Source organism: Hippocampus guttulatus, chromosome 11, assembly GCF_054856545.1.
Source record: "Hippocampus guttulatus isolate MCC_2025c chromosome 11, RoL_Hgut_1.0, whole genome shotgun sequence".
Lineage (NCBI taxonomy): Eukaryota > Metazoa > Chordata > Actinopteri > Syngnathiformes > Syngnathidae > Hippocampus > Hippocampus guttulatus.
Genome location: NC_141271.1, coordinates 15,131,247 through 15,147,486, shown reverse-complemented (window position 1 = coordinate 15,147,486; position 16,240 = coordinate 15,131,247). Strand labels below are relative to the sequence as shown.

Here is a 16,240-nt window from a genome sequence, read left to right as displayed (position 1 = left end):
TGCCTACATATGCAAATATATGTTAACAATGCATGATTTTAAATATCCTTCAAGTGGACAGGACTGGCCTGAAGTGTTCGCTCGTTCTACTCGAGCTACCTGAAAGGCCATTGCTCATCGCCTCTTTTTGCTTCCGGCAGCATTTTCCATTTGCACCTTTTGTCGTCCGCTTTGTGATGTAGAGCAGGACTCTCGACTGATCCTGGTCCTGTTCAACGGCAATTCTTACAGCCAAATTCTGGAACATTGTAAGGATACGTATGTGCATGTGTGTTTTATAGCTTCATGGTGGGGGAGGGTGGGGGGGGGGGGGGGGGCAAAAGTGTGTTGCTTCCATAACCTGAGTAGATCATATGAAGCCCTCCGTCGCTTGCAGTGAATGGGAGTATCTGCCGAGCCTTAAATGTAATGTAATGAAATGGAATGAAAAGCCGGTGCGGACCTGTCCTCAAAAATGACCAGGATCGCTCAGGCAGGGCAAAGTGGTGCAATGATGAACACTGGGTGAACACAAGTGTCGAGAAGGCTGGCTAATACCACCCGCAGTCACTGAAAAGTGTCACGACAAGATTTTGTCCTTGGGATTTTGCGTGCATTTATGGACAAGAGCGTTTGGCGGAATGTTGAGGGCTCACGATCTCTGTTGTAGCTTATCGCAAAGAGGTTTCCAGTCTAGTTCTTCCACACCAAACGCATCCGAGCGTGCTTCAGCGGACCTTGCTTTCTGCACTAGGACGCATGTTGGACACGACAAGGGCCTTTTGTTGGAAGTGCTGACCCATTCCACATGGGATACTATGGTGACAATGTTTGGCGACCAAAACAAAAGTGTCAGTGGTGGTCAAACAAAAAATTGTCTCTCCATACAAGTACCGTATTTTTCGGATTATACGCCGCTCCGGATTATAAATCGCACCAGCCAAAAAATGCATAATTAAGAAGGAAAAAAATTAGATAAGTCGCACTGGAGTATAAGTAGCATTTTGGGGGGGGGGGGGGATTATTTGATAAAATCCAAAACCAAAAACATACATTTCATCTAGAAAGGCAATTTAAGATAAAAATAAAATAGAGAACAACATCCTGAATAAGTGTACGGTATACTAACGTTACATGACTGACATGCCTGATAATGTCAGTCACGATGTAACATATTAAGAGTTATTCAGATAACTAGCATAAAGAGCATGCTAACAAGTTTACCAAACTATCAGTTTCACTCCAAATCACTAAATCCAATGAAATCTTCATCCTCTGTGTCACTTTTGAACAACTCCCCCAACTCGGGAGGTAGACGATGTGCCGCTTCCTCTTCTACATCGCTTACGTCAGACTCATCGTCGATTTATCAACACAGGCCGAGAGCGCCCTCTTGTGGTTTAATGTGAAAATAACATATGAAATGACAATCATGTCTTAATAATTTCACACATAAGTCGCTCCAGAGTATAAGTCACCCCCCCCCCCCCGCCCCCCCTGTCCAAACTATGAAAAAAAACTGATTTATAGTCCGGAAAATACGGTACTTGCTTGCTGTCAAGTTGAGGTGGTGAACTCCTCTTTGGCTCAGATTACTTGCCAAATGTAAGAACTGAATCTCTAGTTAGATATAAACTTGAGGTGATGAAACCAAATCTAATGAAGGGCTGGCATTGTGGAAAAAAAAGTTTTTGGTTTTATACCCATTGGTGACATTTTAGACTCACACAAGGTGAGGTGTGTTTGTGCTTCCTCGACCAGCGAATTTTCGCGACGCAATAAGCATTGCGTGCCGCCACATTACTGCTTGACCTTATTAATGCTTTGGCGAATGAATGGCAGCAAATCCCTGCAGCCATGTTGTTATGGCAACCGTAGGTGCCCTTGTGCTTTGTTTGCGTGTCGATATATTTTGGGGGCCGAGTGTCATTGATGCAGCGACACAGTTTGTTTTGTAATGGCTCAGATAATGACGATGACCATTATAAATGCGGTATTAAAATAACATGGAGTGAGAGACGGCGGGCGAGGTTGAGGGGGACCTCCTCCAGCTCAAATTCATCACAGCATAAGTGTGTTGATGGTTGCTAGGAAACGAGGAAGCGGGGGCAGGGTCGGCTCGCCCACTTCTGTCCTTCCTGGTGGGAGGCCCGAGGGTTTGTCTGCTTGCTTTTTAGCATTGCCAGGCTCCGTCTGATTACCCCCCTCCCCCCCGCCCCGCGCCTCCCCACTCCTCCATAAATCCTATATTGGTCGCAGGTATGAATTCTTGACTCACTAAAGATGTTGGAATACGTAGTTACTGCTAAACCCACAAATGTGGTGAAACAGTGGGGAGGGGCCAAGGAGAGGTGGATGAAAATTATTGGAAGGACATTACATGGGAGAGCACTGACCCCCGTTTAGGCAGTCCTCAAGTGTACCTGCACGGTGATGTAACCTGGATTTGGATCTGAATCATCGAATGCAGTAAATATTTGTAAAAAAAACAAAATCAACCAAAAACATACCAGAGCATGATAACCACTGAGGGAGGAATGGAACATATTAAAACATGGGAAAATTCATTATAAGCCCACATAAAATGCGAATTCAAATACAATTTTGATGCAAGCCCAATGACCAATTATTCACATGAAATGAACAGAAAAAAACATTTTTTTAAACCTAGGTGGTAATGTTTCCTGTACAGTTAAGTAAAAGTTTCATGATGCCAACAGGTTCAGCTTGGAAAGAATTTAATAAATCCAGGCAATTTCCAATGGGAAAATGGGTTTTGAAATTATAATAACTTGGAAGTCAAGCATCATCCGGCAGTAGATATTTGGTTCCACGGTAACAATATTGAACATGGCCTCAGAGTCAATTTCATTGCGCCACAGCAGTGAAATGTGCTTTGAAGTGTAGGATGACGGTAAGAACAATAACGCATGACTGTACATGACTGATCTATGATTCAAGATGACACTTGAGTAAAGAGATTTGCATCTCAGCCCGGGTCTTTTTGATGAGAAGTTGGATCGTCGTCCTGTTCCGGGCTTCTTCTCTCAATGGACTCGTCTTTCGTGATGACTGTCAACTGTGCATCGGTGTCAATACGAGTGATTGGTTTGGTCGGTCCTGTGATTGGCAGGTGATCTGGCCAGGCCTTGCCACCACTTTCTGTCTTCATTCAGCTGGGAAGCACTCAGTCATAATCTTGAACCTCGAAGAGTACAATGTGTTCTGAAGCTCAAGATGTACTAGATCAAGATATACTTCAGAACGCTCGATGTGTAACCGAGGGTCTTTATTTGTCCCTCCGCAGGAATTCCACTTATTGCATGAAGGTTTCCATGTCGTTAATCGTCGCAGAGAACGACACCAACAAGTGCTACAACTCCAACATGCGACGGATGGAGAAGGCTGAGCTCAGCAAGAGCAAAGACATCGTGTGCCCTGACATTGACGACTACATTGAGTCCGGCAAACAACCGGACATTACCTGGTACAAGGTGAGTGAGGCTAACATTTGAAAGGCCCTAGAATGGAAACTTTACTTTTTAATGGTTTGTTGACAAATGGTCTCTGAAGTGCCTGCCCACACACAAAGTGTGGAATCGACCAGCCTTGCAAAATCTTTTGTAATCTGCCTATTTTTAATGACATGGTGGGTAACGGGGGAGCTAATTTGCATAATAAGCACCCCCCACGCTGGGTTTGTCCAACCATGACAGGATCAGATCAACCCACATTCCCTACGGGTGCAATGCCATATTATCATGTCAAACATACAGGGTAAGCAGAGCTGCAATGGGTTTAGTTGGATGCACAGATTAGCATTAGCTAACATGATTGGCTTTTGATAAGCAGTACACACTAAATACACACAAAGAGCAGTAGTGGTGGGGCCATATTTATGGATTGACACAATGCAGTGTATGACTGCACACTCTGTGCTATGCTATCTCGAGTACAGGCCACTGAAGCCCAAGGCGTACGGTTCACCCAGGTCATCATTATATAACAACTACCATATTTGTTTATTGGCCCGGCAATATAAGGGCTGCTACATACAGTCGCTTGCTTGCCTGAGACAGAGATGGCCCCTAAAAACAGGCTACATTGAGTGAATCAAGAAATATCGGGTGCATAATGTCCTATAATAACTGATCCTTTGTGTATTTTGGGCAAAGAAAGTACGTCAAAGACGTGATTACCACGCTTGGGACATATTTGAAGTTGTTAAAAATATGCATAAAATGTCTCACCTAAGGCCAATCCAGCAGTGCGGTGCGAGAAACATGGAAGAGGATTTGGTTTATACTCTTGAGAAACGTTGCGAAAAGATTAATTGGTTTGTTTTCATCAAATTTGTCTCTGAAAATGTTATTCAAATTGACTTTCCAGATCAGTTAAGCAGATTATGACTGGATGCAAATCACTGCGATGTATCATGTACTGTGTCACAGTGCCTTTCGAAGGGAGTAAGAGATGGAAAGAACACAAAGGCGGGGGAAATGATGCCATGTTATCCACTGCCCTGTGGAACAAGTGGGCGTCCCTACAAGGAAGTGCCAGCTTACTCCTTTCCTGGGTTCTCGCCTCTCCCTGGTTTGGCAATGCTTGCGGACAGCGCAGAGGACCCTCGGTGAAGGGTTCAGGCCAGACTAATCACAGGCAGATCAGCAGTAGATTAGGTGGACAGCCACAACCTCTAGGTTTTTCCAGAATTCAATTACCTTCCAGGTAATGACAGTGAGCGCTGGAAACTGGAGTTATTTGGACCACTGCGGGGCCACCGTGATTGAATTCGAAGAATGCCGGGAGCAACGGAGAAATGGAATCCACAGAGCCATCGTTGTCCTGGCATGAGTGCCTAAGATCTTGTCTCGGTCCCATATAAAATGTGTACACGTGCACAGACAAAGCACACAAAAAGCATTTGTGGTCCTTTGCCACTCGTATTGCTCTTAAAGGATAGTTAAGCATTTATTAACATTTGGGTTTGGGGTTTTTTTTCAATCCCCATCCATCCATCCATCCATCTCCATTTACTAACCCACGTATCCTCATACGGGTCGCGGACATGCTGGAGCCTATCTCAGCTGTCTTCGGGCAGTAGGCGTGGGGAACACCCTGAACTGGTTGCCAGCCAATCGAAGCCTATTCCCCATGAGTTCTGCTATCCCCATGAGCGATGCTAAATGAAATTTCAGGAGGAACCTAGAATGCGCTAGAACTGTTACAGTTGAACTTATTTTGTCATAAACATTTAAATGCACATCTCCAACTGCGTTCCGAAGGTCGACTGGTTAGCGCCTCACGGTGCAGAGGTGCAGGGTTCGATTTCGACCTTCCTGTGTGGGATTTGCATGTTCTCCCCGTGCCTGGTGGGTTTTCTGCGGGTACTACAGTTTCCTCCTACATTCTAAAAACATGCGTGGCGGATTAATGGGACACTCTAAATTGTCCCTAAGTGTGAGTGTGGATGGTTGTTCGTCTACGTGTGCCCCGTAATTGGCTAGCAACCAGTTGAGGGTGTCCCCCACCTACTGTCCGAAAACAGCAGGGATAGGCTCCAGCACGCCTTCGACGCTGATGATACCGGAGACAAATTCCTTGTGTGTTCTACAGACTTGGCCAATAAAGATGATTCTGATTCTGATTCTGATGAGGATAAACGGATTAAAAAATGGATGGATGGATCTGCAACTGTTCAATATTTCTATATATTTTGCACAACTTCCTCAAAATGAGCTGACCGGCACAATCCACAACAGGTGTTCCATTCATGAAGGGAATCTCATTCAGTAGCAGCTGTTTTCAGACCCTTTTTTTTTTACCCTAAAAGACATCTAAATATGTCTCAGGGAGTGAATGATTATGAGTTGATATTTAAACCGTCCTCTCCATCATGTTGTTAATTTTTCGACCAAGCTGACTGAATCAAGAATATCTCACTGTCGCAATGCTTCAAACAGATTCTTAGAGTGAAGTGACCAAGGTCTCAGAGTGCCGGGTGTCATCGGCATCGTATAACAGAAATAAAGAGAAACGGGAAGCGTCACAGAAAGGCGTATAAGTAGTCACCCTAAGAAATGTTTAGGGATTAAACACCGGTTGTGAATTTTGTCTCCACCGTGTGATGTGCTTAGCTGAAGCCCTCAGTGGAACCAGATTATGCTGTAATTCCCAGGAATGTCATCCGAAGCAGTGGCGTGCCAGCATCATCCAGAAGAGAGACATTCTGTCTTTCCAGGAGGTGAAGGAAGACGACATTGGAAATTACACCTGCGAGGTCCAGTTTGCCGGCTTTGTGGTCAGGAGGACGACAGAACTCGCCGTGACCGGTAAGAGGTGCTCGGAATGACAAAAAGGCGCGTCTGGAGTCGGAGGCTTGGGGAAGTGTGGCTAATGTTGGATGAATCAGCTTCAGTCGTTTGCGCTGGAGGTGTATTTGAGGCAATGAATTGATGGCAAACACACAACATGCACACCGCTGAGCACTGCTGAAATATCCCGCTGCTGCGCTAATTGCTTCGGGAGGCTGGGGCCCGGCCCGCTACCACGTTTCTGCTTCCTTTTCCACCTCAGCGCTTTCCAGTCAGTCTATTGGCAGTCAAATACTGTACTTAAGGTACTAGGTTAAACACACACACTCAAGCACACACACGTGGAGAGCGCAAAGGCCAAGGTGAGGGGATTCATTGCACCCTTTATCTGCTATAGTGCGGTCAGTCTCTTTCCCCTGGTCTAAATTTCATATCCTTGATTGTCATCTTCGCATTGGAGTTCATGCTCCAACACTATTTGTTCATTTGTGGAATTATTTTTAATGCACGTGGCCTTTTTAATGTGCCAGAAAAAAAGACATTTTTTTCTAAATAATGGAATACTATAATAAAATAAGACAACAGTGAAACTCCTCTACATCGAAACCTACATGGGCAAAAATACCCCCTAGTGTGAAAAAATGTTCATGCATGAAAGCCATTCCCACATTTCTGCTCCCCCTACGAGGAAAAGTCCCCCTGTTCCATGATACAAAATATTTTTCTCTGCTCTTGGCTTGCAATGAGGTTCACGACAACAAAAACAAGCCTTCCGCAAAAAGTCTAATCCAAATTGATGTAAGTGAAAGTAAATGCTGATCGTAAATTTCGCAATTTCTTTCCCTTTTTTTCTTTCTATGCTGGCTATATGAAGTGTCAAATAAGTGTATGCTCATACTTATGCAGTATTGGAATAAAAAGTCCACATATTCGTTTTTTGTTTGTTCGTGTTCACATCTGAGATGAAATTTGCTACAGTGAAAAGTCCCCTGTTGTGAAAAATTTCTTGCTCCAAACATGATTTCGTTGTAGAGGAGTTTCACTGTATTGAGAAAATGTACTGGGGGAAAAAATCATAGTGGTCAATGTAATTATCGGTAAATTAATCAATATCGCATCAGTAAAATAGATATCAACAATATCCCGACTCAGAAAAATTTTAAGCTTTCGTAATGCATTCTAAATTTTACAGTTGAACTTCCTTCAACCCTCTGTAAACCTTTGAATGCACAGACACCAACTGCTCAGTGTTTCAATACTTTTTGCACAACCGGCTGTCTTGCAACAAGGAGCTGGACTGCAAATTTGCCGTTCACATTTCCACATCATGAGACAGAGGCAACACTTTTGCAATTGATCATCAGTCCGCTTCCATCGTGAGGCTTCAAACAGGATGTTCTCAGAGGGGAGTGAGCCGAGAGAGTCATCAACATGTTGCTACAGATCGGCTGGCAGAGTTTTTCTTTTTTTTTCAACCCTTTCAGGGGCAGCGGTTACTACAGTGGACAGCTTATCATGTTATCAAGTTACATGGTGCACGAGAGGGTTAATCCCCCGTGTACTTGAAGGTTAAAGAATCCAGCGTTCACGTCACCAAGCCAACTCTTTGTTGCTTGTCTGTTTAATGAACATGCTTGTTTCCCCGAGGGCCTTGAGTGAGCCTGACGTCCGCGTTCGTTCATCACTGATGGCTATCATAAAATCTTTATTCAGCTATAAATATACTCCATCATTCAATTTAATGATACTGTACGAGACCGTCGTCAAAGGAGGTCAGAGAAAAGATTAAGCCGTTTTCTTTTTATTCAAGGGGCCGGTCTGTACGGTGATATTGAATTTTGAAGAAAATCATGCAAAAAGTTCAACCCTATATTTCACTACATAAGAATATTGGGCCCTGTTTCATTGGAAACATGCATCTGTGTTCCCCTGGTCGTTTTTATTCTATTAAAAGCAACAAATTATCCATAACCCAGCCATTGAATTCAACCGCCCATTGTTTTTAATATCCTATCCCCTCGTTTCATGCATCACGCCTCTGTGGCCGTATGCACACCTAGAAGCGCACAAGATAAGTAATAAGTCATCAAATTAGGGGAGGTAATTACATGTGACACCCTTGTGCTTGAATGCAGCACCAGGTTGATGTGGGGGTCCCATTATTGCTTCTTTTCTCGCAGCACAAGAAATAATTACCACTGAGGTGTGCATCCCTGACAAAATCAACTCGGTGACTCACTCCGAGTTATTAATTATTCAGCATGTTGAAAAACCATTGTTTGGATGGGGTCCTTTTTTTTTTTCCTTTCTCACAAAAATACTATTGTTTGTTTGACAATAGGATGGAACATCGAGGGTCAATCTCGCTGAAGTGGGATTTTCAGACTTTCTGCCCCCACCCCAAAGGAAAAAATGGAAAAACTGAAAAAAATAATCGATTACATGGTCAAACAACATAAATGCTCCAATTAATCTTCTTTTTGCGGGAGAGTGGGAACAAATCGCAAAATGTGGAGTCAAATAGTTGTTTGACAAAAAAATGACAAGACATAAAAACAATAAAAGTAATAACTTTTAACATCACTAATCAATAACCAACTCCTAAATATAAAGAGACATTAAACACTGTAACACAAATTAAACTGTCACAAAGGCGTATTACGAAAATAACAATTCACATATTGAACTTTTAACGTCCTTTTGTTGAGGCTTATGGGTCCTCTCCACTTCACCCCCCACCCCCGAAAAAGCCAAAGAAAAATGAAACGAGTGATTTTATATGCCTCTCTAAACTAAGATCTTGTGAGCTAAATTGACATCTCATGTGAAATCACTCGCGAAGGCGTTTCTAACTCGGGAAATTGTTTGGCCATTTTTTCACAACTTTAACTTTAGAACCCTCCCGCACATCCCAAGCACACGGACACATTTCGATCAATTACTGCACATCCCACCAAAATCAGTTCGAATATAAATCAATTCTGCATATTTCATCCTACACTGTTAATAATCAACCTCGCCCAAACAATAAAGTCCAAATAGTGTCAGAGGACTGATGGCTACTCTTTTCGATATCTCGAGAGGATGAAGGAGCTTGTTAAGTTAAAGTGATCTTAAATCGAGAGCCGCGGACGCTTGTCTTTGCCTTAACCCTCAGTGTGAAGACGATGCTAAACGGCCCCAACATTAGAAGCGGTAGCGCAGCCATCATCCGAGCCCAGGTCAGGCTTGTAATCGAGGTTAACTATGGGTAGAGACACAGGCTCATTCACATCAGGCAGATCCGCGAGACCCTTAATCAAGCGCCCGTGCTCTTCGGGTTAATGGAAATGTAAAAGAAACGGAGTCGCCTTTGACTTGTTTAACGTTGTCTTCTTATCGCGCGTTGCGAACTGTGCTAATGGAGTGCATCGATAATTCTGCGGAACCTCTACATTCTAACGCCCTTGTGTAAACTGACCCCAACGCTCCGGAAAATTGCGCTCACAGGCCACAGGAAACCACCGAGGGGAATGTTGGCCTCTTTTAGTCGGTCAGCACCTCAATTCAACGAGTATCTAAAGCGGGGAATGTGTTGAGATTTTCCCCTATGTACAGAAATGTAGGAAACAAACCAGGGCGAAAAAATATGTTAAATCCGTAAATGTATTGGGGGAAAAAATGGTACAATTCACACCTCAGATTGGTGTTAACCAGCAAAACGGCAATATAACATTTATGTTTTGTTATTTGTGAAGTATAAAGTTGCGTGATGTTTATTTCTTTATTTAATTGTTAAATAAAATCAAAAGTGGCCTCAAAGGGCCACCGTGCTGGACTTTAAGACACACATGATCTAGATTTGCTCTTCCTCAGGTTTTGGCTATCAGATACCAGTGTAGAAGAAAAATGAGACAACAACCGTAGAATTTGCAAATCCGACTATGCTAGTAAGACTTCAGGTCAGTGAGCATCTAAACCCAAATGTACACAAAAGTATTACATAACAAAAAAAATAAACAATTATTTTAATAGATTGATGAGCTAATTTGCCCGTTTCTTCATGTCAATATCACTTTGTCTATTGTGTCAACATTGTTGTTCGTGTCTTTGCCACTTAGCACTTAGCACATGTACACATGTACATTATCAAATTGCTAGCTGGTTACCGTGATACGGAGAAAACAAACACGATTCAAACTCCAAAATGGCGGACAAGCAAACACTGATCATGTGATGGGGAAAAAAAAAGAATCCAGTGTATGCAAGCGAATCAACGGTTCGATGGGCTGCGGTTCTTCTTGAGCTCAGTCCTCCGCAGCGTCAACAAGACTACAATTTTGCTAACACCTAATAAAAAAAATAAATAAAAATACACGCACTCTGCTGATTTATGCGGCTCCCCCCTGCATTGTGTTGGGGTGAAAATATTATAGAGAGCGAGCGAGGGAAGGATAAAGAGAACTAGTGACTGATAACCCAAAAGTAGAGGAGCGATAGAAAGGCGGGAAAAAAAGGAAACCTTTGGTGATCCTGTATCTTATCGCTATTCCACGCCGGTGTTTTGCGGCAGAAAGCGTGTGTTCAAGACTATAAACACACTATTATCCTAGTGTTTATCACAGTGCACATTATCGTTTGCCTCCGTCGGACTTACTGTAATGGAGTCGTTTGGTTTGATGGATGCCTCAGGCGCCCCGTTCTATCCGAGCTCCTCGCTCCCTCCCCCACTCCATTCCGCTTTCTCGGCGTTCACTCGCTGCGCAAACACCTGCGCGCGGCGCGTTCACCGCGGGCTGCGAAAGCGCTGATTGAGGTTACAGCCGATGTAAATGTAGCCGTTTGGCAAAGGCGGATTGGGGCGGCATGGGGCAAAACGAAATCGGGAGGAGGATCATATGCGCCTTGCATAGTTAGCGACTGGGGGTAGCGTAATGCATTTGGAATCTATACATATAAATATCGTGAGAAGGGAACAGAACGTGCGGTGGCTGCGGGTGTTTTGTTTGTTTACATTCACGCTGTAAACACTCAACAGCCACAGCGTACATAGTAACAAGCCGACCGCAAAATAAAAGTTGATTCTTGACAACGGGCCTCGGGCAAAGAAATCAGATGGGCTTGATGATAAAACACCCAATGCTTGACTTCGAAGCCATTCTCATTTGTAAACAAACGTTCTATCGGAATTAGTTGAGGTAAATTCTATCCAAGTTGAAACCGTTACTATCTTGAAACTTTTTCGGGCACACTGTCCAACTTTTAAAATCCTGTGATTAAAAACCAAAAATGGTAGACCACTGGAAAATCAAGTTCAACTACTTTGAAGACGCATGGCAGCTAACGTATATGAGAGACAGAGACGGAGAGAGTACATAATCTTTTTTTTTCCCGTTCATTTCGTATGGTTGAGCTAAATGCTATATGGGTTCGCATAAATTAATAATCATCATAATAATGCATTTAAGTGGCCTTATTATATTGACTTTCCAAACCTTTTCCTACGCCTTAATAGTGTCCATTTCTGTATCAGTGGTTCTGATCGCATCGTTTCATCTTTGCCGTCACTGGTACCATTCTGTGGTTATATTGCTCACTGAGCTGAAGTTTCATGAGATGAACTGACATTTGAATTTGACGAGGTGCGTCTGCGTGTGCGTGCGTGTGCGTTTTGTACGTATGTGTGTGCGGAAGTGACCCAGGACATTGCTTCGTTGCTGTGAAAGGCTGCTTTCCGCTATCGGGTCACCTTAAAAAGCGCGATCGCTCCATATGACCTTATAAAATGTTACAGCCTGCGTGCATGTGCATGAATGACGTTCTGACGGAGGTAGCAGAGGGAAATCTTATGTGTGCTAGCAAAGGAAAGAAGAACCCGCATGGCTGATCCATGGGCCAATGAATGGCTGGCTGGATGGATGGAGAGCAAGTGGCTCGCACTGATATGAGAGCGGCGAGCAAGATAAGACGTGCAGAGTGAGAGAAGCCAGATTGGTTTGCTCTTGAGTGAAATCTTTTCCAACTCTGTCTATATATGACATGTGAACACAAGGTTGAACGTACCCGTGGGCCAAAGGATGATACCATCGCACCTGAGATATTGTAAATTCCATTCGCCCAGACAAGAAGTTGATTTTTCCTTCACTTTCACACAAAGAGTAAGCCCACATACTGTATGAGCAAATGAAAATCACACCCGTGCAATTTGTTTGCGGTGCAACGTTTGGGCTATCCTTCGAGACTTTGCACTTTGAGCTGAATGTAAGCTACTTGAACGCGGGGCAAAATGTCTTCTGGTTGTGGACAAATGAGAGACAGTCTGCTCGAAAGAGCCATTCGAATTAGGGTGACGGGCAAGCATTCCTCACTAAAATTTCAAATCAACACTCGCTTGATTTGGTGTGGCATCCGATGACAGACATGAAATATCACATATTTGGTCCGCCGTTTGATCGTGATTCACTTTTCACGCCCCAGCTTGATTCCGGCCACACTATTCGCGCTCACACTCACATCTAGGGACAATTTGAAGTGTTCCATTAACCTGCCATGCATGTTTTTGGGGAATGTGGGAGGAAACGGGAGTACGCAGAGAACACCCACGCAAGCACAGGGAGAAACACAGGAAGGCCAAAGCCAGAATCGAACCCTGCACCTCTGCACTGTGAGGACGACGTGCTAACCAGTCGCCCACCGTGCCGCTCACGGCTTTTACCGTTTGTTATACTGTAGGTATAGCTGACTTTCAGAAAAACAAAATCCACTTGTTGCTGAAGCTTACCCTTAATTCCTGAATGTTACTAAATGTATAACTAAATTGCAGACTATATTATTGCTATGATGAGGATCATGATAATAATGATGATGAACTACACAAACTTTTATACCCTAAAATATTTTATTAACCTAAGAGGCGTGTTTGTGGATGTAGGAGGAAGCGAGAGTACCCGGAGAAAACCCGCGCAAGCATGGGGAGAACATACCAACTCCACACAAGTTGTCAATAAATCACATTGAATGTAGTGGGCATTAAATGCATCGTTGGCTTATTCATGTTTTCGTGGAATGAAATCGCTTTTATTGAATGGGATCAAATATATTGTCAATGAGCATGCAGAGCAACGAAATCCACTTAACACTTCCAAACCATCCAAGAGACAAAAAAAACAAAAAACAAATTACTAACAGAGGGGGAACCTGAGTCGCCGAAGATGGTGCCTGATTTTCTTTGATGGAAAAAGAAAAACGAGGAGGGGCGGGGGGGGGGGGGGGGGGGGAATAGTCCCAAGCTTTGCTTCTTGAAAGGGACAAGCACAGTACGGGATCGGAAAAAAAAAAACTGCGGCAGCCGCATGGATAGGGGACGTACACAAGAACGACTCAAAATACATTTGGGTGGGGGCAGACGTCATAGTCCAGACACATTGGGGGGGCGAGTAGAGGCTTTCAAAGTGCACCTCAACAGAGCACCTGGACTATCACAAAGAGAAGGAAAATATTGACCTTGTGTGATGTGCGGGTCCACACGATCGAATACGCTTTGATTCCACAAGGAAAGGACGGCGTCGATCGTCAAAGTGTTTTTTTTTTTTCACTGTGTATGGTGGAGTACAACGGCTCATTAGTTTGGGGTCAACTTTGGCTCTTGGCCCCCCCGCCCCTCCTCCCCCAAGCCAATCTTTGTGTGTGTGCGTGTCCTCTCCGCCCCCTTTTCTCTTAAGTGTTCTCCGATTCGCTCCATCACCGTCCACAGCTGTCCTCCTCGGCTCCGAGCTCACATTGTTTTAATTCAATTAAAACTGACATCAATCTGCATGTGACGAATGAAATTTACATCCCCCACAATTAATCTTGGCTGACCTACCCTGCTCCGCCCACGCAGCCACCCTCTCTCTCCCCGCTTATAATCATTATCAAGCGGCTAGAGAGCCGCTGCTGGAGCACGGATAAAAATTAACATCACAATTCTGTCTTTTGAGGTTTTTTCTTTTCCCCTCCCCCCTTTTTTTTTTTCTTTAAAGGGTGCGCGGGTTCAATTAAGAAACTTTTTTTTTTTCCCCCAATGCGAAGAATGTTCCATCGGGAGCTCTCCGGGACATTTCCCACTTGGCCTGAAGGTCATTTTGTGCACCGTAACGCCGCAAGCAGGAATGGGCGGAATCACATATTAGGTGTGACACTCATGCTCTCAGGCCTGAGATTACATTTGAGATGTTTATGTGATAAATATGCACATAGCAGCCATCCCGTGTGCTTGTCACTATGGAAGGTCACGGGTATGGGAAGTGTCCCCTATATGGAACAAAATGCAGAATATAAGCAACATGATTATAAAGAAAAGGTCGAGTCGACTCGATGGCGTGTGGCTCGACTTAGCGAAGAGGAACAAATTTGAGACCTGCTGAGATTTTCGAAAGCCATTCAGCATTCATCATAGAAATCTTCACATTCTTTGCAAAATGGGACCGCTTGGGGTATAATGTTGAAAAAATAAGAGATTACATCGGAGCATGGTTGTTTGCGACAATTTTACGACATTGTCGTTCTTCCGGCCGCCATCTTGAAAAAAAGTCTCTTGTGGGAAAGGTCTGATAGTTTGTAAACCGACAAGCGTGTGGACTAAAAAAATTATAGAGCGACTGAAATCTCATCCAGCAAGGAACTTCCACTTTCCAAAAGGTGAAAATAATCAACTCCGTAATGTGTGTGAATGCCAAAATAGTGGGGATGAACAAATAAAAGAATAACAATGATCAAGCGATCTGATTGGAACGGGTTGTAATTGCCTTCAATCATCGTTTTTTTTTTTTTTATGACCCTGCCTCCGATTTTTCAAATTTTCTGGCTGCGTTCTTCAGGCCCAGCAATGGTAGGGAGTGTGCGTCCTCGTATAATCTTTTAAAGGAGTTGGCCTCCCCTCCTAACCCCCCTCCACCCCCACCACCACCACTTTCCCCGTTTTCTTTGTCATAAAATGTAAATCATTCCCTCTGAGCTGACACCTTCTTGTAATGTCCTTATAAATCCGTTTTTCGTTCTTATATAATGTGAATTCTGCCAGATTTACTCCGCCGGGCAGAACACCACAAGCTTATACGGAATCGTTCTTTCCGGCGAGGTGTACGGCAGTTAAAACGCTTGAGACCGCCGCTGTCCCTTTTAAATGTTATCAGTGTTCGTAACATGCTCTGGCTTCCTACTCTGAAATTGTTTTTCTTGAAGGTCATATGCAAAAAGGGTGTAACCTCGCATGCCGCGTCAGCTTCCTTTCACAAAACTCTTTAGGCCTTGCGCGCACGGGAACTTTGTCACTCTCGCTCTGCTCACAACGCTAGCAGCATGGAAACTCTCCTTCTGCTGCTCTATACTCTCCAGCTTCCCAAAGACTTTGAAAGTGTGCTCTGATTACCTTTTTCTTCGCACTGTAAACACAGAATTTGATGGAGGCTCCCCTCCGAATGTGGGATTGTCCGATTTTGTTGAAAACGGTGGCTGATTGGTCAATTGGTGCATTCACAGAAGCACTTTGTGTGCAGTGAACCTCCTCTGCAGAGCCCCCTTTTTTTTTTCCTTTTTTTTTGGTCTCTTCGCTTTAATTGTGACATCTTTAGACCTGCTAATTTGGAGCAGGTGTCTAATGCAGCGGAGGTTAACTAATTAGCTCCCGTTCATGACTCCAATTAGATAAGGAATGAAGCCGGGATCCTTTGAGGAGTTGCGAATATCACATGAAAGCTTGAGAAAATAAGACGACTTCACTTCATCATTTCTACTGCTGGAAAAAAAGGGGGCGGGGGGGACACCTGCCTGACTTATAGGAGTTTATTTTTAATTTATACGATATTCCCTGTTACATTTTATTCATTTGTGACAGTATTCATCGAATCGGATAAAGCAGGAAGCGATATGCTTCCGGAGCGGCGAGAAAACAATTTGACCTCCTTCAGATCCGGCTGACACACGAAACG

General features: G+C 43.8%; 1 protein-coding gene across 4 annotated transcripts in view; it reads left to right on the top strand.

Moving 5' to 3' along the window:
• Positions 1-16,240, top strand: part of il1rapl1a (interleukin 1 receptor accessory protein-like 1a) — a 178,511-nt gene that overhangs the window by 88,245 nt on the left and 74,026 nt on the right. For all 4 annotated transcript variants that reach the window (XM_086124365.1, XM_086124363.1, XM_086124364.1 and 1 more), the window contains exons 4-5: positions 3,287-3,473; positions 6,158-6,311. In XM_086124365.1, the coding sequence (XP_085980491.1) occupies positions 3,287-3,473; positions 6,158-6,311 (341 nt within the window). The remainder of the gene's footprint in view (positions 1-3,286; positions 3,474-6,157; positions 6,312-16,240) is intronic.